The sequence below is a fragment of the Enhydra lutris genome, unplaced genomic scaffold (assembly GCF_002288905.1).
Source record: "Enhydra lutris kenyoni isolate GAN:26980312 unplaced genomic scaffold, ASM228890v2 scaffoldscaffold18, whole genome shotgun sequence".
NCBI classification, from domain to species: Eukaryota; Metazoa; Chordata; class Mammalia; order Carnivora; family Mustelidae; genus Enhydra; species Enhydra lutris.
Window position 1 is genome coordinate 6,916,557 of NW_019154102.1, and position 27,508 is coordinate 6,944,064.

Here is a 27,508-nt window from a genome sequence, read left to right on the forward strand (position 1 = left end):
CAAATAGGTACTGTTATTATTCTTATTTTATTCTTGTTTTGGGGGAAGCACATAGAAGTTACGTAATTTGCTGAAGATGATTTCTGAGAAACTACTTTGTGCCAGTAAGTAGAGGAGATACGCTTCAGTGATGTACTGATAACTGTTTAATAACGAGCTCTTCAAGAGAAAAAAATGTATACATACACCCTCAAAGGTTTGTGATAAATTTTACTGGTGTAAATGATGGGTGGCACACAATTTACAAATAACAGAAAAGTATAACGCTCTACTGTAAATTTCATACAGCCAGTCGATTCTCATAGAATGCTTTCATTGATTTTTGTTGAACTCATGTATCTGTGGCCAAATTTTAGTTGCAGTTCAACTGTGATCTGACAAAATCAGATGAGGAATGAATCCTTGATTATTCTGTGGTTCAGAAAAGAAGTCTCTCACATCATTGACAAATGAGTGTAGTTCTGACATGATTGTTGGTATTTTCAATTATATTACTAAGACAAAAGTGAAACAACAAAGACATATCTCAGAACTTCAATCATTTGCCAATGATGTGAGCTACTTCTCTGCTGAACTGGATGATATTTTTTTGAATATTGGAAGAATATTTTCTAAATTTTTTGTGTGACTCACAATGTAACAGCTATAGGCATGACACCTTTTTAAGTCTATTCTGCATTATTAGCATTTTATCCTTTTATGTCTTAAGCGTAGACAACCAACAAAACAATAAATAAAGCTTTATTTGTGGTGTTTGTTGATTTCCATGATGTAACTACCACAATGGCTGATTTCAAAACCACTAATGTGATAGTATGGATTGAAAAGAGGTTTGCATTGACACATCATTCTATAGTATTTCTACCATAGAGAGAGGAGAATGGTAAATAGCCTTAAGATAATAGTCAAATGTAGTAAAATCATTAAGAAATAATGAGTTTTAGTGTATATTCTTTTAGTTGTAAGTTTATATAATTTAATATTTGACAGTGGTTGTGTTTAACAATTGATTCTGAAAATTGCTAAAACGTAACAGCTCTTGCTGGTCAGTTTGAGCTGGCTTCAGCATGCCACTGCACACTTTGGTCCCAGGCAGCAAAACCACTATGCTCTTAACCACTCTTCTACATGGTATTAAAACATTACTAGAGTATATTTCCATACCAATACAGGTATGGTGGTACTAAGCATGGAGGATATATTACATTTCTTTATTTTTCTAAATCACATTAACTCCCATTAAATGTACCACCCATCCAGGTGGTTGAGAAGTCCAACTTGAGGGACTTCCGTGCTCAACCATACGGGTACCTTCAGGCTCACACAGGTCAGGAACATGGCAATGGACCACTGGTGGTCTATCCACATTGTCATCACTTCCTTTCATCCTGCCAAAGCCCACCTGAAAGGCAGGGCCCTCCCTCTTTGTGTTATCAGATGAGATTATAGTCCCAGTGATGGCACTCTAATGCTGAGGGCATCCTGGGGGACAGACACTGGAGCACAGCAACTTCCATCTGTGGCTGCACTACGTCTAGGTTACTGTGTTCAGATAAAGCCTTCCTTTGCCTTTTCTTCCTCTGGTGCCCATCCACTGAAGCTGGCCACTCCCTCTCCAGAAAGCAGCTGTCTCCCCACTGCCCTCAAACAGTTCAACCCAATCACATGGATGCACTTATGCCTCCAACATTGGGAAATTTCTTTAATGTTACCTTCAAGGTAGGCAGAGAGAAAGGTTTCATGCTTTCCTGGTGAGACTATTTTAAAGAAGAGATAATAACATTAATCTATACGGAGAGAATCGCTGAAGTAACCTGGGCAAAAATGAAATGAGTCTTTAAAAAGTGAAATCGGGGGCAGGGGTGCCTGGGTGGCTCAGTCAGTTGGGTGTCAGACTCTTGATTTCTTGGGTTTTGATCTTGATGTCCCGTGTTGGGAGCTGTGCTTGGTAGGGAGTCATTTTGAGGACTCTCTCTCTCCTCTGCACCTCCCCCTCAAATGAATACACTAATCTTCAAAAAAAAAAAAAAGTCAAGTCAAGTCCTCTTGGCTGGTTCAGTCAATACAGCATGCAACTCTTGATCTTGGGGTTGTGGCTTCAAGCTCCATGTTGGGTTTAGAGATTACTTAAAAATAAAATCTTAAAAAAAAGTGAAGGCAGAATCATGAGCATTTTTTAAATGCTGCAGTTGGAACAAGTACTCAAATATAATTTTTAGCCTTCAGGAATTAAGAGTGATTAATGTTGATTAGTGTTTTCTGTTTAACCTTTATAAGCAAGGCTCCCTCTTTCCATGACCCTATTAATTCTCATCTCCTCATGCAACATATTTGGAAATCATCCTGATTTCATTTGACATCAGAAAGACATGCTTTTGCCCTCCTGGCATGCTGGAGAAACAAATCAATTCCTTCTCCCGGATAGGGTGATGAAAGTCCTCTGCAGTGCTTTCTATTGCTATGGTAACGGAAGATGGGATTTCCCAAGGGAAACAGATTTTTATATACACAGAGAAAAGCAGTTCTTTAAAAGCTTGATCCCTTTTTTGTTGCTGCGTGTATAATATTATCAATGCAATAAACTGAGTACCAAAGGAAAAATTGAATGACACCCACCTTTTCATATAGGTATGGACTGAGACCTCGAGTGATTCGAGACCTTCAGTGAAAGGGAGTGTTTTTAAAGTTTAAATATTGTGGCATTGTTTTTATAACTGTAATGATTTGCAAGATTTGCAAAGGGCAAGTTTTGTTAGAAGAACACAGAAGAGACTTGATTTATGGACTCTCAGATAGCAGCTAGACTTACAATATAAGTAAGTAGGATCGATACTTCCAGTCTCAGAAAGACTTACAACACTGTGATAAGGTGAAGATGATGGGAGACCCAGAGTAGAACAGATATGTTGTGTAATCACTATTACACAACACTTTCCACTTCTGTAATCTTCTCCCTGGGAAGTACTCAATAGTTGGCTATTTCATAGATAAAATCTTATCAGAAGGAATTCAAGAGGTATGATTCTTTCCATGACAGCCCCTTTTTCGGATACGGGGACCTAACTTCCTTTAATCTGTTGGCTCATCTAAAGGCATTACTGTAGGGTAGCTTTTTAGGCTCAGGGCACCTCGATGGAAGGAGCGAAGAACAATTTTGTGATATGCAGGAGGGGGTGGATTTGGTTTTATGGGAGGAAAATACATACATATATACACATCTGTCATTTGAGTGCTTTTGAACTAAAATTCCAAAGATGTTTTGAGATTAGACAAAAGCAGATCCTGCTTAAAACAACTTTTCTGGAAATTCTTGAGTTCCTAAAGGCAGAGGTGTGGGAAGAAGGGAATAGATACCTTGATGGTTAACTTCCAACCTGCTTCTTGTAGAAGTGATTCTACGACTGTCCGATTCCTGACACCTTGTATATTATGCTCTTGCAAATCCAAAGATTAAAGTTAGATGGTTTTCCTCCTGGTCTCTGACGAGGTATAAAGAGTGCTGAGTGCTGTTGAAATGATATGACAAATTTAAAACGAAAGTGAAGTTCCACTTGGCTGTGCTCTAAAAGGTACACAGATGCCATCATTCTGGTGGAAGGAGTGACGTTTCTGGGGAGCCGATGGGAAGGTAACAAATTGCAAAATGAATAAAGGTTGTTCTCTGTTCTCTCTATTCTTGACATGGACATGGGTAAATAGAAACATTATGAGTCGGGGCACCTGGGTGGCTCAGTGGGTTAAGCCGCTGCCTTCGGCTCAGGTCATGATCTCAGAGTCCTGGGATCGAGCCCCGCATCGGGCTCTCTGCTCTCTAGGGGAGCCTGCTTCCTCCTCTCTCTCTGCCTGCCTCTCTGCCTGCTTGTGATCTCTCTGTCAAGTAAATAAATAAAATCTTTAAAAAAAAAAAAAAAGAAACATTATGAGTCATTTTCAGCAATCAAGTTGCACACAAGCCAGAGAGGTGAGGTCAGAGAGTCTTGGCTTACAAAAGGAGAAACAAGAAAACTGATAATATATTCAAATGGCAAAGGTGGAATCTGGATCAGTGGGTATCATGCACTGGGAAGAGATGATGTAAAGAACAGTGTAAAAGGAGTTACGACAAAAATTTTTTTTAAAAATTTCCAATGTGGGGACGCCTGGGTGGCTCAGTTGGTTGGGCGGCTGCCTTCGGCTCGGGTCATGATCCCGGCATCCTGGGATCGAGTCCCACATCGGGCTCCTTGCTTGGTGGGGAGCCTGCTTCTCCCTCTGCCTCTGCCTGCCATTCTGTCTGCCTGTGCTTGCTCTCTTTCCCTCTCTCTCTGAAAAAAAAAAAAAAAAATCTTAAAAAAAAAAATTTCCAATGTGAACTTTTTAATGAATGTGATCAATTATGAGCCTTGATATGAAGGAAAAGAATAATAATGAGAGTAAAAATATTTGAAATCCATACTGGGATGTTTTTGGTCACACCACTAATTGAGTAGTTTAGATTGGCAAGTTATTTGGAAGTCCTCTTTCAAGATTTCTTGAAAGCTGTCTATTTCATCCCCTACCTTATTCAAGGAAGCAGGAAAGGTTGGAAATCCTCAAATGATGGCAAGAACAACTGCCTGGAAGAGTGAATTTTTTAAAATTCTGGTTACTTCCAGACCACAGGCATCTACCAAATATTTCAAACATTTTAAAAAAGATTTTATCTATTTATTTGAGAGAAAAAGAGAGTTGGGGTGAGGAGCAGAGGGAGAGGGAGAAGCAGACATCGGGGAGCCTGCTTCTCCCCGATGAGCAGGGAGCCTGATACGGGGCTCAATCCCAGGACCCTGGGAGCAGGACCTGAGCCAAAGTCCGATGCTTAACCAACTGAGCCACCCAGGTGCCCCATCCAAACATTTTTAAACAGAAGCTATGATCCGGCAAATTTTCACTTATGTCTCTTGATAGTGTCTCTGACCATCTAGGGGGATAACACTCGTTCTCTATTTTCCAGTTCTTGCGTAAAACCTATTGCCCACATCGGTGTGGTGAGACAATACAGCAGCCATGATGTTGGCATCATTTGCTCCCTCTTCTGCAGGCACTTTATTGTTTACTCTACCATGTGATGTTCCGGTCAGACCCTCTTCTTGATAGTCCTTAGGGCTCCGAGCATGGTGCTAAGGGATCTCCTTGGTTTCCTCACTAAAAATTGGGCTAGGCCATCTTTTCCCAGGATCAGGCCTCATAGGCTTTAACTCTAATGCTGCAAATTCTGTGAGTTTAAAAGTTGCCCAAGCAAATAACTTCAGGTAACTTTGACATGCTTAGGCTTTTCCTTAGCCTTCATCATCCAAAAAGTTTTTCTCTTTCGTTTAAGTATCTCTTCACTCTTTTTTCCATCTACCCTACCCCTCCTTACCTAACTATCGCCTATCCCCTTATTGGCCTCCTTGGCTCTTCTCCTAATACTTCTCGCCCATCTGTCCTTCCCACTTCCTCACTGCTGCTGGAGTTACCTTACTAAAATATGCAACTGTTCATGCCATGTCCTCTAATAATTGGCAGTCGTGCCCTGACTTCCTGGCCTGCTTAAAAGGGCTTATAAGGCTGCCCTGGCTTACCTGACCCATCTCATTTTCTGCTACTGTCTGCAAGACTGAATTTGAGTGTTGTCTTTATACATGGATGCCCTTTGTCCCTTGTATATGTGTTACCTTTTTCTGGTACTCCGTATAAAGATTCCCTAGGATATATTTTCCAGCAAGCCCTTGTTAGATGGCGATGCAGGTGTTTCTTATCCCAGAGCTCCCAGGTGTTTCTTACCCCAGGACTCCTCTAAAGGCTATAGAACTGAGATTTGTGGGAGTGGGCCTTCCTATGCAGAGACTGGTGGTGGAGACAGCACCCTGGGCCGTATCCCACACTTTGAGCTGCCTCTGAAATGCAGTGCCTCCCAGGGTATCTCCTCCCTAACCCCTGCATCTGGATCTGCACTCACTCCCCCACACATCAGAAGCCACGAAGCCTACCTGACCCTTGTTTGCCTTCCTGGGAAAACTTGAACTGCCCCCACCCTGCCCAGGCGGTGCCGAGGTCTATGGTCATCCCGGACCATACTCACAGGGGAACATCTGATGGAAGGGGCTGGGGTGAAGAGGCTGGCTGACCCATCTCAGGCCGCTGGCAGTTGGGCTGTGTCAGAGACGGTGAGCAAAGCTCTGCGGCTGTTCTTCAGGGGAGAGGCTAGAGGAACCGGCAGCAAGGATCTCCTGGGACAATGCTGGACGACTCGCTGTTGCCCAGAGGAACAACTGACCCTCAGGATGTGCAGTGAACGTGGATTCCAGTTGCTCGGCCTTGGACCTTTGCTGGTGGATTGGGCCCCAGGGGCCGCTGCAGAAAACGCCAAGGTCCAAGTCTTTCCTTCGAGAAGGTCTAAGGTCGCAGACTAGAGTTGCAGCTGGGGCTATGTGCATTCCACTCTCGGGTTCTGGCCCCGGGCGGTACGGCCCCTGCATAGCCTTTGGGCCAGTGCCCATCCCAACACCTGGCTTGACTCCTGGGCCTAAGTGCTCCCCACCGTGACTCTGAGGGTCAGGGGAAAGGGCACGAGGCATCACGGAGGACTGAGGTTTTCCTGACAGGTGATACGAGCCAAACTTCTTACAGGGGCGTCCCACGTGAGGGGCCTCTGGCACTCAGAGCACCCAGGTGTTCCTCATCCGTGTACTCCTGCACCACCCCCCAGAACTCGCCGAGATCCCCCCCTAGATCACGCTTCTTCCGGCTAGAGGTGTTAGGGCAGGAGCACCTGGGGCCTGATAGGCGGTCGTCCGAGCTGTCCCGGACACGCAGTCCCTCTCAGCCCATCCCTCTCCTTGCCCCTGCATCTGGCCCCACTCTCACACCTTCTCCCCTCCAGCTACAGAATGCGCCCTGCGGGTGCCACCTGCACCTTGTTTTCAAAGAAAACAAAAACCCAGCGAAACACCAGCCTGCGCAGGAGAGTGCATGTGGAACGGCCCTCCAGTGTGCGGAGTGGTACCGCCAGTGAGGACTGGTGGTGCAGTGGGGCCTTGGGAACACCCTGCAAGACACGCTGCACTGCGGCGCCAGGGTACAAAGGTCTGGGGAGGCCCTCGGTGAGGAAGGGGGATGGTACTCAAGGGTCCTGGGCAAAAGACCGCACTGGGTTTGGTGGGAGGCCCAGGAAGGGAGCTCAGTTGGGGGAGGATGAGGACGAGCTCAGGGGGATAGCCGAGGGAGCTTGGTCGTGGCAGAACTTGGGGGAAGCACACGTGTAGACCGGAGAGCAGCAGAAGTAATCTGTGTTTGAAAGGCGCACTGTATCCAGAGATATGCATGTGTTGCTTGTATATAAATGCCAGTTACACAAGCGTTGATAATGAAACTTGCTTTGAGTGCTTACTCTGAGCCCAGTGTTGTGCTGAAAGCTCTGTGCTCTGTATATTGTCTGCTTTTATGTCGTACCTCCATTTTATAGATAAGGAACGGGAGACAAAGGGATGAGCAAACCCAGAGAACCAGAGGTAGTAAGGGGCAGGCCCCTGCCAATCCAGGGCTGCTTATAGAGCATATATTTGTATTAAAATCATGCTGAAAGTTGAAAAGGAAAAAAAAATGTCAATTGTGTGAATGTTGAAATCAGAAAATTCTTTTATTGTGTAAATGGTCATCTACTAGTTTTTTATATAGGTAATGTGCCTTTTAAAAAAATTCTCAACACCTATTTTTAGAAAAACACGACTTCTTTACACAATGGTTTTAAAACAGTAATTGCTCATCTAGGAATAACAATAATGACCTTTCTTCCTCTTGACTGCTCCAGACTCCCTGAAATTCTAGCTGGTATTTGGCAAAGTTTTATTTTGATTGGACTGTAGAGTAATAATGTTAAATAAACCACAAGCATGGTAATTTGTGGTTCTTTTGGTGTTAGTGATTTCTGTAAAATAGATATTTTCGTTTAAAATAATCTATGGCAACAGACATAGAAACAGCACTTGACTCTGAGACCCCTCTGTGCTTTGAAATCCTAATGAGGATGGCACCCGGAGCTTGTGCAAGCAGGTTTAATTAATTCTGAGAAGCACACTTTCTCCTAGCAACAGCTTTTTCCTTTTTTTCAAATTAAAGTCAAAAACTAACTTGAAAAAGCTGAGTAATATTTTCAAAGTCAGTAAGTAAATATCCTGACATAAAGCAATTTTAGAACCACATAGGTTTTCTAAGCATAAAATTATGATCATAATAGTGTTTGATTTTCAAGGTAACCAAATGGGTAAGATCAGATGAAATTATTGTTAAACTGTGCTAAGCCTCTTTTGCCATTCAACATTTCCATTAGACCAGCCAGGTAATTTATCGCTTTGAGGACAGTTCAGACTCTTTCTCTTGAGATTCTATTATTAGATGATTGAAATGAGAAACAAATGTGGATTTTAAAAAAACATATTTTCCTTAACTTTGCTCAGGAGGATATGAAAAAAGGTTGTTTTTTGTTTTTTTTCTTTTTCAGCCTTGCCTTACACCCAGATAAAACTCTCGTTGCAACTGGCCAAGTTGGGAAGGAGCCATATATATGTATATGGGATTCCTATAATGTCCAGACTGTATCTATTCTTAAAGATGTCCATACCCATGGAGTCGCCTGCCTGGCTTTCGACTCAGATGGACAGGTGTGTATCTTTTTCCATTTCTGTTTTCTTTAATGATGTCTCACAAGTCACCTTGAATTACAGTGCACATAGCTTACAGGCTCAAAAGGTCTACTAATCTTGCTGCCTCCCCTTGTCCACCTCCTAGAATCCTCCCCTGTTAGATCCCTTCCAGCTGTTGCTCTGACCTCCAGCTCTGGGTGGGCCCCAGTTTTTTTTTCCCTCAGTCTCCTTATTGGTTGAAAAGCCTACAAAAGGAAGCAGTGGACTCAAGTTGATCGGATCCATCGTGACTCAGCAATTCCACTTCGTCTTCCATTTTAGCTTCTTAAATTTGGAATCAGAGTTGGACCAAACCTTTTCCATAGACTTCAAGCCCTGAGCATCTCCTTGGTTCCCTTTGCTTTTAGAGGATAGCACCACCTCCTAATAATTCACTGAGAAGATTCTCTTTAACTCTTTACCTTGAGGTCTCTTCTAACTCCTGCTTCTCCCTACCCATTCCCTGCAATTCAAGTAGCCACTGAGTCCTGTGTGTTTGTGAAAATCTTTACAGTCACTGTCACGTACAGTCTCACCTACCCATTCTCTGCCACTGTCCTTTACATTCAAAATCCATGGCCTGCCTGACAGTTGAAACAACCTCTAACTGGTCTCCACACCATTGGTTGCTTGCTTAAACATTTCACCAACTGAAAATATTGTGAGAGCATTGTATTTTTTTAATTATGGATTTTACTTATTCTTTTTTAAAAAATTAACATATAATGTGTTATTTGTTTCGGGGGTACAGGTCTGTGATTCATCAGTCTTACACAACACCCAGTACTCACCACAACACATATCCTCCCCATTGTCCATCACCCATTCACCCCATCCTCTCACCCACCTCCCTTCCAACAGCCCTCAGTTTGTTTCCTGAGATTAAGAGTCTCTTACAGGGGCACCTGGGTGGCTCAGTGGGTTAAAGCCTCTGCCTTCAGCTCAGGTCATGATCCCAGGGTCCTGTGATCGAGCCCCACATCGGGCTCTCTGCTCGGCAGGGAGCCTGCTTCCTCCTCTGTCTCTCTCTCTCTGCCTGCCTCTCTGTCTACTTGTGATCTCTGTCAAATAAATAAATAAAATCTTTAGAAAAAAAGTCTCTTACAGTTTGTCTCCATCTTTGGTTTCGGCTTGTTACATTTTTTTTCCTGTCTTCCCCTCTGATCATCTGCCTTGTTTCTTAAATTTTACAGATCAGTGAGGTCATATGATAATTGTATTTTTCTGACTGATTTCCCTTAGCATAATACCCTCTAATTCTATCCAGGTTGTTGCAAATGGCAAGATTTCATTTTTTCTGATGGCTGAGTAATACTCCATTGTGTGTATATATATACCACATCTTCTTTATCCATTCATCTGCTGATGGACATCTGGGCTCTTTACACAGTTTTGCTATTATGGACATTGCTGCTCTAAACACTGGGGTGCAGGTGCCCCTTCAGATCACTACATTTGTATCTTTGGGTAAATACCCAGTAGTGCAATTGCTGGGTCAGAGTAGTGAAAGCATTACTTTAAAAACACCAAAAGCTTGGAGAACTCCATGAATGAAGTCCACACTTTGTGGCTGGGTATTCTAGGCTACCCAACTTTTATAACTTTGTCTTTTATCTCCTTGCCGTCACACTGGACACATCCATGAGATTCCTCTACCAGACCTTGCACTTTTGTTCCTCCAGCCCCTCCCTATACTGTTTCTCCACCTTAAGTGTCCTACTCACCCTCCTTGCCACTTAAAGTGATTCATTCTTCCAAGACACTTCAAGGGTCTTCAAATGACACACTTCCTGAAGCTTTCCCAGGACCCCTAACAAACTTTGCTTCTTGCCTTTGACTTCCAGCAGCCTTTGGCAGAAAAGATTTGTTAATGTTACAGATGACAGTTACCTGTCAGTTTTCAAACTGTGTTACAGAAAAGGCAGTCCATACAGGGAGGATTCCTGACTTGTACTGCCTTCACCTCCTCACTAAGGCTGTGCCTTTCCCCCAGCCTTTTCTGTGATCCTGGGCCACCCTTCCTTGTATATCTGTCAATTAATTTTTTTCAATCCAATTTTTGGCAAATTTCAGAGTTAATTCTGCAGGGGCATGCTGTGGGAAGACCTGTGCAATTATTCTGAGGCTTGACCAGCCTGAGAGTTGGGGACAGTTTGAATGGATTATAGGACTTGAGCTGGTTTAAGTCACTTTTCAAACAGTTACATTTGCTTAGTGTTTCCTGCTGTTTTGAGAGGGTAGTGATCATTATTTAGATTCAGTACATATGTAGACCCCTGGCATACATAGTTTTTGATTTAACTACTCTGTAATCTCATTAGGTTAGTCCACTGTGATTCCATGTCTATGGAGAAAGCTGGGTAGTCCCATTTGTTGAGATTTGCAGTTAGTGACTTCCTGACTAAATTGAGTGAATGTCTGCGTGCGTACACAAGTACAAGTGTAAACATATGCTTAGATGAGTACCTATATGCATATTCTCTGATTTTGGTTTTCTAGCAAACATTATCAGAATTTGTTCAGAAGCATCACAGGAAAAATGTAATGCAGCAGAAGGAAATCCAGATTTAATATTGAGTTCTTTGTTAGTTTGTGTTAAAATTTTAGCTGTTCTCTTTTAGGTTCCATTTGGAAGAGTGAGGGTCAGGGTGGACTGCATGGTACTTAACTGTCAGCTGAGAAAAATAACCTATTTGCTGGCCGTGATGGATTTCCTGGCTTGTTGATGCCTATTGCTTCGGGTCTGCCTTATTCCCTGGACAGAGTTCACTGGAATCGAGTGATATTTAGAAAATGACAAATGGCCATCACCTCTCAAACAACAAAAGGCAATAGAAATGCTTTTTAGATAGCCATGGGGCCTGTCACTACAAATGAATAAAGTAGATTACTTTGGGCTTTTTTCAATCAAGAAATGTGGGTTTTACTTTAGTACCCATGCTTATTGCAAAAAAAAAAAAAAAAGCTAAATGGAATTCACACACTTCAGATTTTTCTTACATGGACAAAAATGCAACCACATATTAGAATTTCCATTGCTGGGATGCTCTATTAAAACTTACAGCAAAGAAAAAAACCAATAAAGACGCCCTTTCTTAAGGACACATTTTTAAAGTTCCAACTATGTATTTTTTATACTAAACATTATTGATCAAAGCCATCTTTACTGAAGAAAACTGAATAATCCCTGCATAACATATTTGCATTTAGCCATATGTGACTATCATTCCACTTATATGCACGCACGCACACACACACACACAAACCTATTGAGTGAAATACATAAGCTCAGATACTCTTATTACTTGGGTGATACTATACTTTCAAAACCCTTTGACTTATTTCACCAATCCATACAATAATCCTGTAAGGTAGATCTAACACATATTTTGTGTTCATTTTACAAATGAGGAAAATGTAATTTAATGAAGTTAATTAATTTTGCAAGGTCTTAGATCTGGCTCCTCACAAGTCAAAAGAGAAGTTAAATCGACTTTCCCCCAGTCCAGGCCTCTGTCCATTACACAGTGCGGTTTCCGTAGGCGGGGCCATCCTGCTAGAACCTCCCTCTGATGCTTGGTGTTTCTAATACATGTTTGGATACTTTTGATTTTGTGTATACTTAAATGTGTTAAATTTTCTTTTCCCTTGAGAACAAGTTCTGATATAAACCCAAAGAATTTAGGCTAGGAGATGAAGGACCAGATTACTTTTACCAATGTGTCACCTAAAATATTTGTGGAACTAAGAAAGTTAAGAATGAATGCAATGTTCATTAGGAGTTTCCTTCCCCATGTGTCCGTCAAACCCTTTCATTGAAGTAGTTCGGCAAGACTTTTGGTCTATAGAATCCTAGACGTCTTTACTCTCACATTAATATTTTAAATTTAAAAATTAAAAATTTGAAAAAAAATGAATCTTGCCTTCAAGCTGTGTTCCTCTGGTATCAACTAGTTAAATCAGAGGCTTTGTGACAAATGAGTTGTACCTTTGATGTTTTTGAAATTTCAGTATGTGCTAATAGAAGTTGTCTGTGCTATCTTTAGTTGTGGGCTTAAGATGGATTATGAGAAATCATTTCTTTGCAGATGTTCAATGGTTGGCCCAGAGTAGGTCATCAGTGACCATTTGTCGAAAGAAGTGATGGATAATAAGAAACGTGCCCATCAATTTCAGCTATTAAATTATTGTTCTTATTCTTAGCGTTTGGCCTCTGTGGGATTGGATGCCAAAAACACAGTCTGCATTTGGGACTGGAGGAAGGGAAAACTTCTGGCCTCTGCCACCGGCCACTCCGACCGGGTAAGAAGAGCTTGTTGGATAGAACCATGAGGTTTTCCTAAAACGTGAGGGAATTGTGAAGTAGCTTCCCAGAGTTGTCCTATTTCTAAAAGTAAACTTTCCATATAATGACTTTTCCTACATATTCAACCTAAAAACTGTCTTAAAAAATTAATTTATGATTAATAACTATGTCAGCATGATCTCTTCTGATGATCGGATGCTTTCTTTGAATTGTAACTACTTTTCATAGGCAAAGAAAATTTTTGATACTGGCATTTAGTATCTTGATAAAATCAAAATAGAATTGAATTTGAAATTATATGTAAAGTTTAGTTGTGTTCGTTTAGAGATGGAAGTAGTTAGAAAATATTCACAAAATGTATTTTAAATGTATAGTTTATTTTATTTTAAAGATTTATTTATTTCAGATAGAGAGAGTGCATGCACAAGCAGTGGGGAGGGGCAGAGGGAAAAGCAGATTCCCAGCTGAGCAAGGAGCTGAACCTGGGGCTTAATCCCAGGACCCTGGGATTATGACCTGATCAGAAAGCAGACTGTTTTAACAACTTAACCAGTTGAGCCTCCCAGCTACCCCACAGTGTATAAATTTTAACTTCAAAAGAATGTAATGATAACTTTGGGATTCTTTTTTATTTTGAGAATCTTGAATATAAACTGTGGCCTGCTTGTCATCATATTGAATTCAGTGTGATCAGAAATAATTCCATATAGTCATAGCAGGCAAGATAGGATATGAAGCAGGTCAGAAATCTATTTCTCCATTGTCTTGCTTAATTAAAATAATTTGACCACCTTTTTTGTCTTGATTTTCTAATTTCAGAAAAAAAGTGAATTTGCATGACTGTCTTACATTGATTGCTAGTTTTGTACTTTGTTTCCTTAATGTCAGTGTCCATGCTAAATGAGGCCCAAATTAGATATTAAATTCACTGTCTCTTCCTTAGTTTGAACTCTAAATTTTTTTCTTCATTCATCAATGGAGAATCATGGTTTTAAGATGACCCCATAGTTGTTGCTGCACATTTGGGCAAATTATACTCAAGGATTAAGTTCTCAGAAAGTCCAGGAATGACCAACCGTGGAACTTTGGTGTTGGAAGAGGCCTGACACCCTTCTGGCCCCAATGATTCCTACTGTTGGCCACACATAAGAATTCCCTAGGAAGGTTTTACAGTGTAGTGTTGCTTGAGCTCTACTCCCAGGTTATTAACTTACTGGTAATTAATTGGTATTAACTTAGTACTTAATGAGCAGGTTGAAAATATTTGTGGTACTCACATTTTCGATACTATATCCATCCCATTATATCTTATAAAGTAAGTTGGATTAGACTAAATATGTGAATTTCTTACCGTTCATGTATTTTACACTTTCTACTTAGATTATGAAATGTGTAGTACTACTCTTGTGCAAACTCTTTTAAGAGCCTAGAATGTTGTAATGAAATACTGTTCTTTTAGAACACTGTTCTCCCAGACTCCATAATTTCTGTCAGTTTTAGTCTTTATTACTGGTGCCATTATGAATTATTACTGGCTCCTTATGGGCAAATGATTATCTTCAAGATTATTTCAGTGGCTAAAATACTTAATCCCTAGCACTCATTTATGTAATGAGTGCTTTACAGCCTGCAAAATGATTGTACATATATTATCTTAATTGACCTCATAACAGAACTGAGGTGACATCATTTATTTTAGAGATGCTAAGACTAGCCTGAGGTTGCTTAGATAAAACGGGCCTCATTGGAATTTGGTACTTGGTACTTTCTTCAGTGCTCTTTCTGTGGTCTATAATTGCTCCTTTCTACCTAACTGAGGATTATATGTCCTCCTTTTCTCTCTGATGATTAGTCCATATTTCTCCTTCATATGTGATCAGAAATTAGCAGCCTAAGCTCTTTCTCTGATTTAGATTCCAGCACTGACAATTACTCATTCTATTAGAGCTTCACAGAATGTGGTCCATGGGCTGACTGCCTAAGACTCTCTTGGGGTCTGCTTAAGAATGCAGCTGCCTGGGCCCAGTTTCAGACCCACAAAGTCAGAATCTTTCAGCTGGGCTGGTGAAATATGCACTCTGAGCAATTACCATGGGTGATCTGACCCTAAGGTTGACACAGTCTTCTCTTTCTTGTTCCCAAAATGCAAAACTGCTGGGAAACTGGTTGCTTTTCTTAAAGAATGGCAAGTAGTATTAGTGGATATGTTTTCAGTTTCTTGGAAAACTGAAAATAAAATAGTATCTTGGATCAGATTAAAATGACAGGCTAAAGGACTATTTTAGGTGGGCTAAGTTAGGTGCCAAATAAATGCCTCTGCCTTATGTTTATGAATATTAACTTCTATGATTATGAGAAAGTGTTGGCCACGTTGAATTGCATTTGACTATTAAACATCTTCCTACTAAAAAGAAACATTTTGTAACTCTTTCTGTTTTTATTATAAAGCTATCTCAAAAGTATTTTATTATCATTGTGTAAAGGTATAGAAAGTTTGATCAAAAAAATTTTTCTAAGTCATCTCAATGGACCAAGTTAAAAACATGACACCAGTGTGTCTCATGGATTATGGTTAATTATTCTTTATTCAGGCTTAAGGTAAGTAGATGTGAGGCAATAAAACATGTGTTAGCAACTCCTGACCCATCACCAAGCCAAATCGCCATTGTTCAGTCTATGCAGGTAATATTGTGTCCTAAGTGTTAGGATGAAGTCTTAGCAGTTGAACTGATATTTGAAAGAAAGCAAAAACACAATTGACCAACATAGCAAATTTTAATTTTTTTGAACAGATTTTTGATATTTCCTGGGATCCATATCAGCCAAACAGAGTGGTTAGCTGTGGAGTTAAACATATAAAGGTAAAGTAGTTATTTAAAAAAATTTGGGGTAACTTGTATGAAAAGAATTTAAGGTGCTTATATGTATAACTGGATGTTGAGAAATGGCTCAGCTTTATTTATCTTAAATTTGGAGCCCTTGTACCTGCTTCTTTGATTATGAAGCAAGTTGACCTCAGCTAATGGGGCTCTTTGAGAACTACAGAGTAGGGACCATCAAGGGGAGTGTCCAGGAGGCAGCTGAAGAGAAAACTTCATGTTAATTAAATGCTAAACTGAATACTCAGAGTACTTCTGAGGATTCCAAGTTTTAAAAAGTTTCTGATTTTAGTACTGTGAATTACGTTTTTACATTTTGATGAAAGTTTACACATACTGCATATCAAAACTGTCATGTTGGTATATGTTCTTTTAGAAGGAAGGTGCCTTATTGGGTTGGAATTAGAAAAAGAGGAATACATAGTACAAACCTACCTGGGTCATTGGTTTTTTTTTTTTTTTTTTTTTTTTTTTAAAGATTTTATTTATTTATTTGTCAGAGAGAGAGCGAGAGTGAGCACAAGCAGATAGAGTGGCAGGCAGAGGCAGAGGGAGAAGCAGGCTCCCCGCTGAGCAAGGAGCCCGATGCGGGACTCGATCCCAGGACGCTGGGACCACGACCCGAGCCGGAGGCAGCGGCTTAACCCACTGAGCCACCCAGGCGTCCCATGGGTCATTGGTTTTTAAATGTCCCTGTCTTTCCCTAGACTACGCAGACTGAATTACCGCAAGTGGCTCAGGACCTACCTTTGGCTATTTGCTTCTTTCTTCTTTTGTTAAACAGGGAGTAAAGTCAACACCATTAACTTTCTTTGCTCTGATATAGTAAAAATTTCTACTGGACCCTGGGATATGCCCCCAGGATCTTCTGTCTACAGGTTTGTAGTTAATAGAAGTTAAAGTTCATAACTGAAAGAAACGTAAGGATTACTTGCTTGACTTTGGCCTGTGTGGATCTCGCTGGTACAAAAATGTTGCATTTTTGTCTGAACAGAGTAGGTATCTGTATTATTGCCCCAACGAACTCCTCCTGTTTCCCAGTTCTTTCATTCTTCTTTGAGTCTAGTTTTTTATGATCCTTCCCATTGTTCTACTTCATAGTTAGGGACAATGATCAAATGCTCAGAAATAAATATAATGAGGGATGTAAGACTTAAAGAATATTACAAAACTTTACAGAGGAATATTTTAAAAAAGGCTTGAACAAATGGAGAGGCAGCCTTGGTTCTGGACACGACATCTAAGAATTACAAACACATCATTTCAGTTACATTCAGTACAAGGTCAGTTAAAATCTCTAAAAGTTTTTTTTACTGTTGTCTGACATTTCCTTTTCAGTTATTCTAAGTTAGTCTGAAAGGATAAAAAATGAGAATCGAGAACTTGGATAAAAAAAGGATAATGAAGAGGAAACTGCGTTAAGCATATTATGAAACTAAAATAATGTATCAGACTGGGATAAAGATAAATAAGAACAACAACACAACAAAAAACAAAGCTGAGAAATGGACTTTAAAAGGGATAATAATTTAGAATAGTATCTTGACCAGTGGGCCCTAGAACAGTTAACTATTTGGGGGGGAAAACGTGATATATTATTACTTCATACGATACACTAGAATAAATTCTTTGTGAATCCAGGAGTTACATGTTTAAAAACTATAAAACAACTAGAAGAATATCTAAGTAAATGCTTAACTGCTCTCAAGTAGGTGAAAGGCCTTTCTGAATGTAAAAGCAAAGTAAGAAACCATAAAGTATAACATTATAGATTCAATTATATAAACATTGAAACGTTCTGTCTACCTACCCCCAACCTCTAAGAAACAAAAAAGGCAAGCCACAAATGAGCAAAGCGTAAGCCACAAGCATGGTAGATAGAATTTGGGTTTGTCCTTGAAATGTTAAGACCTCCAACAAACCTGTACAATGGACAAAGGACATGTGTACTTGACAAAAACAGAAACACTGTTGGTTAATAGATACATAAAAGTCTAAACCTCGTTAACAAGGAGCAGAATTTTTTTAAAAAGATTGTATTTATTTATTTGACAGAGATCACAAGTAGCAGAGAGGCAGGTGGAGAGAGAGGGGGAAGCAGGCTCCCTGCTGAGCAGAGAGCCCGATGCGGGGCTCAATTCCAGGACCCTGAGATCATGACCTGAGTGGAAGGCAGAGGCTTTAACCCACTGAGCCACCCAGGTGCCCCAGGAGTGGAAATTTTAAAATAACATTCTTAATTTTAAATCTTTTTTTTTTTTTTTTAAGATTTATATATTTATTTATTTGACAGAGATCACAAGTAGGCACAGAGGCAGGCAGAGACAGAGGGGGACGCAGGCTCCCCGCCCAGCAGAGATCCCAATGTGGGGCTCGATCCTAAGACCCCGGGATCATGACCTGAGCCGAAGGCAGAGGCTTTAACCCACTGAGCCACCCAGGCTCCCCTAACATTCTTATTTTTAATCCATCAAAATTATGATTAAGATACACCAAATGTTGGCAAAGATTTAGTGAATGAACACTTTCAAACCTTGGTGGTGGAGGGGTAAACGAGTACCAGAAATGAATATTTCTGGATTTTCTATCCAGAAATTCAGTAATATCTATCAGTAGCTTTAGAAATGTTGGTATCCTCTCAGCCAGTAATTTCTTTCCAGTGTTAGTATGTGTGCTGTCAAAGAGAACACAACCAGTAATTTCATATCTTGGAATTTATCTCAAGGAAATCATTAGGAATATGAACCAAGGATGGGTTCATTGTTGAATAATTTACCAAAAGCAAATAAAACCAGACAATAGAGGACCTGAAGCCACCTAACTGCCTCCAGGTGGTTAAATAAAATATGGTATATCCATAGGGAGAAATACTGTGCAATCATTACAAGTCATGGTTTAGATGATTTTTTTAATGTTATTAGGAAATAGGCAAGATTTATTTACAGTCCACTGGTTGTGGTAAATTTGTTGCTTTGATTTTTTTTTTTCTTTTTACTTTAGAAGTAATCTTTTTTTTTTTAAGATTTTATTTATTTATTTGACAGACAGAGATCACAAGTAGTGTAGTAATCTATGTTTTTGTGTAGGAAGTAAACTGGAAAGATATCCTAAAGTGTTAAACAGTTAATGAATACATGAGTACATGAGCTGATGATTAATTTTTTCTTTCTTTTAAAAATTATTTTATAATAACATATTTCCAAAATAAAAAAGTAATGAAAAAAACTAAAGAAAAAGATAAAGCTATAGGCTCTATTATTCAAAGGTATCAAGTGTCCTACCAGTACCTTAGGGCTTCATTAACATTTTGTGCAAAAACCTGAGACCATGTCTGCTCACATACAGGGACTTCTTGCTTTGGCAGCAGTTGGAGGGTCCTTCATTGTTTGATGTAGTCCACCTGAGAGACTCATTATATTTGATAGCATTAGTTGTGTTTCTGTCATGTGAAGGACTAAACACTGATCCTACTTACAATTTACTTGATGTATAGCAATAAAAACATTAAAACAGAACAATTTATAAGAATTCAAAATTCTCTAGTGATAGCGGGGAGAGCCCAACTGGCTAGAGGAATGTTAAGCGATTTAGAAAGCGGATGGTATTTGAGCTGAGCCTTGATGGGTAAGGTAAGTCTGGTAGGGAGAGCTTGGAAGGCAGCATTACCCAAAGGAGGGGAGGGATTGCACTTCAGTCATGAGTTAATGGGGAGGTATTGGTCACCCATAGAATCTTGGCACTCGGGAGCAGAAAGGTCCTTAGCCCATCATATATTCAAATATTATCAGTGTTTTCATCATTGAAGACCCTCTTTTCTAATTTTCTCAGGAAACCAGTATTTTGAAAAATTTTGGCCAGAAAATAGCCATTAAATAGTAATTCCCTTTACAGTTTTTATTAATCAAAGATAAATGTATCTGCCAACATGAGTTTCTGATCAGTCTAACAAATTGCAAAGGCACTGAATTATTCTCTTAACCCACAATCAAAGAATTATGTGAGATCATGATAAGCCTGGTTTCCACTAGGCTCTGATGGCTCTCTAGAAGTCTGGGACGCTGACCCTCGAGCCGCCATCCAACCTGCATATCCTACGGTGTGGAAGCCAAAATGTAGAAGGCTATTTGACTTCCAATCCTTGTTACCTCCTTCTCCTTTACTCTAGGAAAGCTACTTAATCTCCCTGAGGCTGAATTTCTCTAAAAAAAAACAAGGAGTACTTGGGTGGCTTCGTCGTTAAGCTTAGACTAAGGCCATGATCCCACAGTTGTGGGATCAAGCCCCGCCTCAGGCTCCCTGCTCAGCAGGACGCCTAATTCTCCCTCCCCTTCTCCACCTGCTTCCCTCTCTCGCTATGTTTCTCTGTCAAATAAATAAATCTTAAACAAACAAAAAACCTAGAGGGTTGTGGATCACTACCATCTGAATTTATTAAAAGTTACATTAAACAGGGTGTGGAGCAAGTAAAGGGCACAATAATGTTAATTTTCTTCCCTTCTCCTGGGATCACAAATATGGTGGCACAGATAAGATTTAAATTCAGTCTCTGGCTTCCTGTGTAGAACTCTTGGAAATTATTTCTTCAGTGATCTGTCTTGGCCTGACTTTCCCCCCCCAAGAACAGATTATGAAAAATAACAGATTAGCTGCTTAATTAATGATTTCTCTAGCGTCTTCCCTATTTCTTTCCATCCTTGCTTAGGTCTTTTAATCAGTTAATCAGGTAATTCTAAAAACAGAGACATATAAAACCCTAGAACTTCATCTGAAAACAGAGCTGTTTATCCCATTAGGTGTGTTAATTATGTTTTAGCAGGCAGGCATTTTTTTTTTTTTTTTAAAGATATTATTTGAGAGAGATCACAAGCAGGATGAAGGGCAGTGGGAGAGGGAGAAGCAGATTCTCCGCTGAGCAGGGACCACGATGCAGGGTTGGGTTCCAGGACCCCAGGGACTCCGGGATCATGACCTGAGCCGAAGGCAGACACTTAACTTACTGAGGGACTCAGGTGCCCCCAGGCATCTTTTTCTAAGCAAAAATAAGTATTTTTGACCTCAAATGGAATAATCTGCAAATGCCCATCTAGCCATTTTTATTGATTTTGTTTAGAAGGAAATCCACAAGTTTGAGCAGCTTTCAACAAATATTTTCATTATCTGTATTTTCTAGAACCAATTCCAGGATCCCCACCTTCCCCAACCCCCCGCACCCGCCAAACCTACCTAACAGCAAATGAATGATTCCAGTCACAAGTTGAATGCAAATATATTTGATGCACTCCCAGAAAGTATTTTCATGTGAAATTGTGTAGCTAGAGTGAAAGCCTGTTTTTGCAAATTCCCAGGGTTTGGCAGACAGGCAAATTTCAATTACCTGAAATGAATGCTTGAAGACAGGAGCCGTTGAGCATTGTCATGCTTGCTTGGTTTCACAGCAGATGAGCCTCCCAAGTTTGTGGATATTGTTGATCCTTCTCTAGTCCCTAGTCACAGCTAGAAGGGACACTGGAGATTACCTAGAGCCAGATGAACTCCAGGGTAGCTGCCAGTCCTAACAAAATTAGCATTACAATCTGGCAGTGGAGTTTGGGGAAGATAATGTCTGTTCATTTGATGTGGATTTACTGATGTGTTGCTACTGTAAATTGTCACTGTTTTCCAAATAGCAAGTGCTTCTCGAGAAGACAGATCAGAGATTTGCCATTTCTATGAAAAATCTCTTACCTGTCCTGGCATTATATCTATATGTGACTTTTTAGAGAGTCGTTGGATTATTTGGAATGTTTCATGTTGGTATTGTTGCCTCCAGCTGGATGATTTAATCAGAAAACCTTTGTGTCTGAGGAGGATGGTCTCTCTCTGTTTTGTGGTTGTCCATTAGAAATATTTCAGTAACTCAGGGGTTGTGTGTAAGTGATGAATCACTGAATTCTACTCGAGAAACCAACATTGCACTGTATGTTAAATACCAAAAAGTTTTAAAAGTGTTTCAGTAACTCAGATCAGAGGTGCACATTCTAAGTTAAAAAATAGCTATAAGGCAATTACTCTTCTTTAGGGATAATGATTACGAAATTATTACTCTACTTTTAATCTTCATGTATGGGAGACATGGTGAGAAAAGGAAATGGCCACCTTGTTTGGTTTTTAGCATGTTTGTACTACCAGTAAGTGTTTACATCTAGTAGTTTGTTCAGGTTGCAAGTTAATACTTAAATGTTTTCCCAAAGTGTGGACCTAACCATCTTTTCTCCAGATCTTTTTCTTCTTTCCATGTGTACTTTTCATAAAAGTAGTATGTGCCCAAAGAAACCAATCACCAGAGTTGATGCTTGCCTCCTTAATGAGAGAAGAATCCTGTATTGTCTCATGTGGTTGCACACCCGCCTCTCATCCTCCCTAAGGGCCCCTCCTCCAGAGTCCCAGAGTTGCGCCAGAGTCCCAGACCTCCCTGGTGGTACAACCATCCCAGAACTGCTTCCCTCAATACTTAACTACTCTGAGAGGGCCACCATTTTTCCTCTCCCATAGGCACAAAATGTTTGGCTTGTCACTGATTTTTCCTCACACTTTTAAAAAATTTTTGTCGCTTGGATTTGCCTAATCCTGCTGTCCTCATCCCTGATGTAACTTCTTCCTCACCACTGATCCGGATCCTAGCCTTGCTCATTCCAAGTGATTCAATGTGGTTCTCTATTTTTGAATTTTCTTGCCACTTGTATGTGGTCTGAAGATGCTGCCTTGAAACTGTCTCTTGCACTCTAAGTATCTTCATTAGACTTAAAGTTGTCAAGGCAAAATCAAGATTTCAATATTTTCTCATGCAAGACACCCTTTGAACCCTTACCTTGAGCAAACCATGTTGGCCCCTTTGCCCTCACTTCCAAATGGGGATGATAGGAATAGCTGCTTTAGCATGTTGTCAGGGGATATTAGGAAGATCAAATAAACATAAAGAGACTTTATAAACTGAGGGGCTATATACACAGCAGGAAAGTCATACCAATTCATACATTTAAAAAACCATGTCAAAGCAAAATACTTAATTTCTGTATAACCATGGAAGTCTTGCTATTACTTTCTATAAAGTAGCTAAAGCTTTATGCGTAACGATTCTCCCACATGATAGATTATACAATGAAAACTAAAAAGCTTAATCAGTTGTTCGGCTATATAAAAGATAACTCATAGAAAAGTTTTTGAGTAACATTTCTACAGTGAAGATTTATCACAAATTTTAGTTAAAAAGACATTATTTTATGTCTGGAAAAAAATGTCTGGAAGATCTATCAACACATTAGCAGGATGTTGTAGATATCTCAGTTTTCCTCTTTATACTTTTCTGTATTTCTAAACTTCTCTACAGTCAACCTAGACTGCTTCTGTAATTTGCCCAAAAATTAAAAACCTGATGATTTGTCCACTTTATTCTAATTCTGAGAACATTGACCTTTTGTATTTAATCACCATTAAGCATTTAGTAAAGTTTGGGAATTTTAGAACTTTTGAAAGTTAAAAAAATACCTTTAAAGTTTTTCTTATGGTGCTCTCAGTTGGCTGAAAGGTTTTACAGTTCTGTTGGTTGCAGTAGAACAAGGTAAATTATGTGTGCCTAGTTTAGCTATAGCAAATGATGCAAATGGAGGTTCCTCAAAAAGTTGAAAATAGAGCTACCCTATGACCCAGCAATTGCATTACTGGGTATTTACCCCAAAGATCTAGTGATCTGTAGGGACATGTGCCCCCGAATGTTTATAGCAGCAATGCACAACAGCTGACCTATAGAAAGAACCAAGATGTCCATCAGCAGATGAATAGATAAAGAATATGTGAGTGTATGTGTGTATGTATACACACACACACACACACCACATATACACAATGGAATACTATGCAGCCATCAAAAAGCAAAATCTTGCCATTTGCAACAACGTGGGTGGAAGTAGAGGGTATTATGCTAAGGGAAATAAGTCAATCAGAGAAAGACAATTATTATATGATTTCGCTGATATGTGGAATTTAAGAAACAAGGCAGAGGATCATAGGGGAAGAGAGGGAAAAATGAAAAAAGAGGAAACCAGAGAGGGAGACAAACTATAAGAAAATCACTTTTAGGAAACAAATGGAAGTTTGCTGGAGGGATGGGGTGTTGAGGAATGGGGTGGCTGGGTGATGGACTTTGGGGAGGGTATGTGTCGTGGTGACCATTGGGTGTTGTGTAAGACAATCAGACCTGTACCCATTGAAACAAATAATACATTATGTTAATTAATTGCATTTAAATTAAAAATTCAAGGGCAGGGGGCAATAAAAGATTTAGCCAAAAAAATGTACTGAAATAGAAGCAAATACCAATAATGTAATGCATCAGAATGAAGACATTACTTTGGGATCTGTTCATTTTATGACTTTGCAGTTTTGGACACTCTGTGGAAATGCCCTGACTGCAAAAAGAGGGATATTTGGCAAAACGGGGGATCTTCAGACCATCCTTTGCCTTGCATGTGCCAAAGAAGACATCACCTATTCTGGTGCTTTAAATGGAGACATCTACGTCTGGAAAGGGCTCAATTTAGTCCGCACCATTCAAGGCGCACATAGTGTGAGTATGTCCATGTGGAAAGTGGGTGATTATTTATTTAAAAAGTTGACATCATAAATATGTGTTTTTTTTCCTGTTGCTTTAGAATCAGCGGACCCTGCTGAACCCTCTCTACACATTCATGAAAGATTTCTCAAATTATTTTTGTTCACCTAAAAGAAATATTTCAAAAGCTTAATAATTTAGCCTTCACCTCAATTATTGGTTCATTAGTGTTATTATTCACCAACATCTGGAAGAATAGAATTATTTTATGATCCTTTTCATCTTCTAGATCAATACTTCTCAAACTTTAAGGTAGCCATGAATCTCCTGGGGATCTTGTTAAAATGCAGATTCTGACTCAGTAAGTCTGGGAGATGCCATTTCTGCTGGCCTGGGGCCTGTGTGTTGAATAGCATGAGTGTAGATAACTATTGTTTTTACATTGGTTAGTAAGGGTAAATATTTCCTCGCTCTGAATGAGTGAGCATCACCGCCATGTCCGAATCACAAGCTCTTAAAATGCAAACAGAAACCATTTATAAACTTCTCTCTTATGAGGGTCTGCTTTGTAAGAACAAGGGCAAACTTTACTTCTGACCATTCTGTTCTCTTTTGACACGTGATAATGGTTACATTGCCGTATCTGTAGATGATAAAATGGAAATGCCCAGAAGAATGGGGAGTGTGAAAGCTGAAGCTTATTGTAGTAAATGGAAACAGGGTAAAAAATTTTTTGGAAACTCAACAGACCTGTAACTAATTGCCTCCACACTGGTCACCTATTACTCTTAATACAAAGAAAAGTTGAAGCACATCTTAGTAAAAGAGCTAGGAAATTTTAGGTCTTTCATTGTCTTGTATGTTGAACCAACTTTCTTGGCTTTACTAATTATGAAACAGCTTTTAAAACAATTCAGAGGTTAGTAGTTGTCCTTATGCATAAAAGCAGCTGCCTTAGTAACCTAATTTCTCTTCACACTGGATCTTAAGTTGATAGTATATTCCTGTAGCACTTTTCAAGAGACCAGGCAAAATATTTTCCTGTGGAGAAGCATCTTTAAGTTATGAAGCTATTTCTCATGTGAAAAGAAGCATCTTTACATAATCCTTAACAAACTAACACAAATGTAATTTGTCTTCATTTAGGCTCAGGTGTTGCCTTCTTGAGCTCACTGAGATGCATTTCAGGCACCTGCTTACCAGTGAAAGTGTTTATGTTCTTTGCTTCGTTATTCTGACTGGCAATTTATATGAAACACTTCCATTGTTGCCTTTTCTTTATAAGAATTAGTAGTCACATAAAGGAGATTGATCTTCATATCGACTTTAACCAAGGAATTAGTGAATGATTTTCTTTTTTTTTTCAAATTGCCATCAGTTTAGTAATGGTAAAGGAGCATTTGAACTGGTTTGCTTTGGTGGTAATTGTGATTAATTTTTGATCTAACCAAAACGAAGGATTTTATAAGTGGCTACTTGGTCGATTGTCAGGATTTCAATAGAGAACAAGGTATTTTAAAAAACTTTTGTTTTTGCTTTTTTTTTTTTTTTTAAATCAAGATCCAACTATAATGACTATTGAGAATCATTGCAGTATTGAGTATTCTCTGCCTTACTCAACAGGCTGGAATCTTTAGCATGTATGCTTGTGAAGAAGGCTTTGCCACTGGTGGACGAGATGGGTGTATTCGATTATGGGATACTGATTTCAAGCCAATAACCAAAATTGATCTTAGGGAGACAGAACAAGGATATAAAGGTAATATATATATTAATACTCATAACTCTAAAGGTGTTAAATACAATGTGAAGTTCTGTATTTATATTTGTTTCTCTGTACCCCATCTTATTCTAGAAAGGATTTAAGGCAGTTTACATAAATACATTGAAAGAAGATCAAAAGTATCCAAATAAATGGGTACCTCTTCTTCCTCATATGCATGAAGGTATCTGTAGGTACTAGCAATGGTCCTGCTACAAAGATCAAGAACATAATAAGAAAACCACTGAGTGCTATCTTGGGAAATGAGCTTTTTTATTATAAAACTGGGAAATTCTGGACTAGTTGGTGACCCTAAATGAGACTGTTCCCAGCCTCCAAAAATAAGCAAATAATTGATAAGAGAACAAGACCAAAAAAAAAAAGCTTTAAAGTAGTAACTCCTAGTAGTGGGATCAGAGTTGGGGACTTGGGTTCAAATCCAAGTTTTGCCTATGATAGATTTGAATCAGTATTTTAAAAACCCATGAGCCTCCATTTGCTCATTTCTAAAAAATGGGGATGATACTAATAACAACCTCATAGAGTTGTGTGAGGATTAAATCTCCTTACAGAGTGCTTAGGATAAGTTATGGTACAGTCAGCACTCAATAACTGTTAGCTATTATTATATATGCTGAGTATGTGTACCAGGGAATACAAAACAGTTTATATACATCTTTCAAAATTCTTACGATAGACTTATAATGTTATTTTCAAAGAAAGAATTTGGGCTTGAGAGAGTTTAAAGTGGAGCTGTAAACAGAAAAGATAAGATGAAGTCCCAGACGGTATTCATACACTAAGCACGGAGGGGGGTTCTGTTCATTTGCTGCAGGCGTACTCCAGACTCTGCTCTTGGCTCCTGCAGCCAGTGCTGAGGGAGGGGTGCTTAGTACTGTGAGTCATGCCGTCCACAAGGTGAAAACTTACTCAGTGTCCAGGTGAAGGCGAATGACTCCCAATGCTAAGAATCTTGCTAGACAGGTCTCTGACATGGGATGGGAAGTCCTCAGAGGGCATGGAGCGAGCTGTTACTCATCAGGTTCTCTTTCATGAAGCCCCTTGTTGTGGGCTTGTGGCCATGCAGCTGCAGAGGTTCTTCTGAAGGCCAGATTGTCTGGCAGTGCTCAGAGCTCTCTGCTGGCCTGATGTAGACTGCAGTGGGCTGAGAGAAGAGCACTGCCTGGTCTCCAGGCCATCCTCCCTAGAGAATGTTGTTGTCAACCAAACCTTTCTTAAAAATTGAGCAATAGAGAAGTGAGCTGGATATCATCCTTCCTGTATGTACCTAGA

The 27,508-nt window shown here is 39.7% G+C and overlaps 1 protein-coding gene across 2 annotated transcripts in view; it reads left to right on the top strand.

Moving 5' to 3' along the window:
* LOC111148192 (echinoderm microtubule associated protein like 6) overlaps window positions 1-27,508 on the top strand; it is a 272,095-nt gene that overhangs the window by 99,431 nt on the left and 145,156 nt on the right. For both annotated transcript variants that reach the window (XM_022504656.1, XM_022504657.1), the window contains exons 2-6: window positions 8,501-8,660; window positions 12,885-12,983; window positions 15,780-15,848; window positions 24,283-24,468; window positions 26,077-26,212. In XM_022504656.1, coding sequence (XP_022360364.1) covers window positions 8,501-8,660; window positions 12,885-12,983; window positions 15,780-15,848; window positions 24,283-24,468; window positions 26,077-26,212 — 650 coding nt within the window. The remainder of the gene's footprint in view (window positions 1-8,500; window positions 8,661-12,884; window positions 12,984-15,779; window positions 15,849-24,282; window positions 24,469-26,076; window positions 26,213-27,508) is intronic.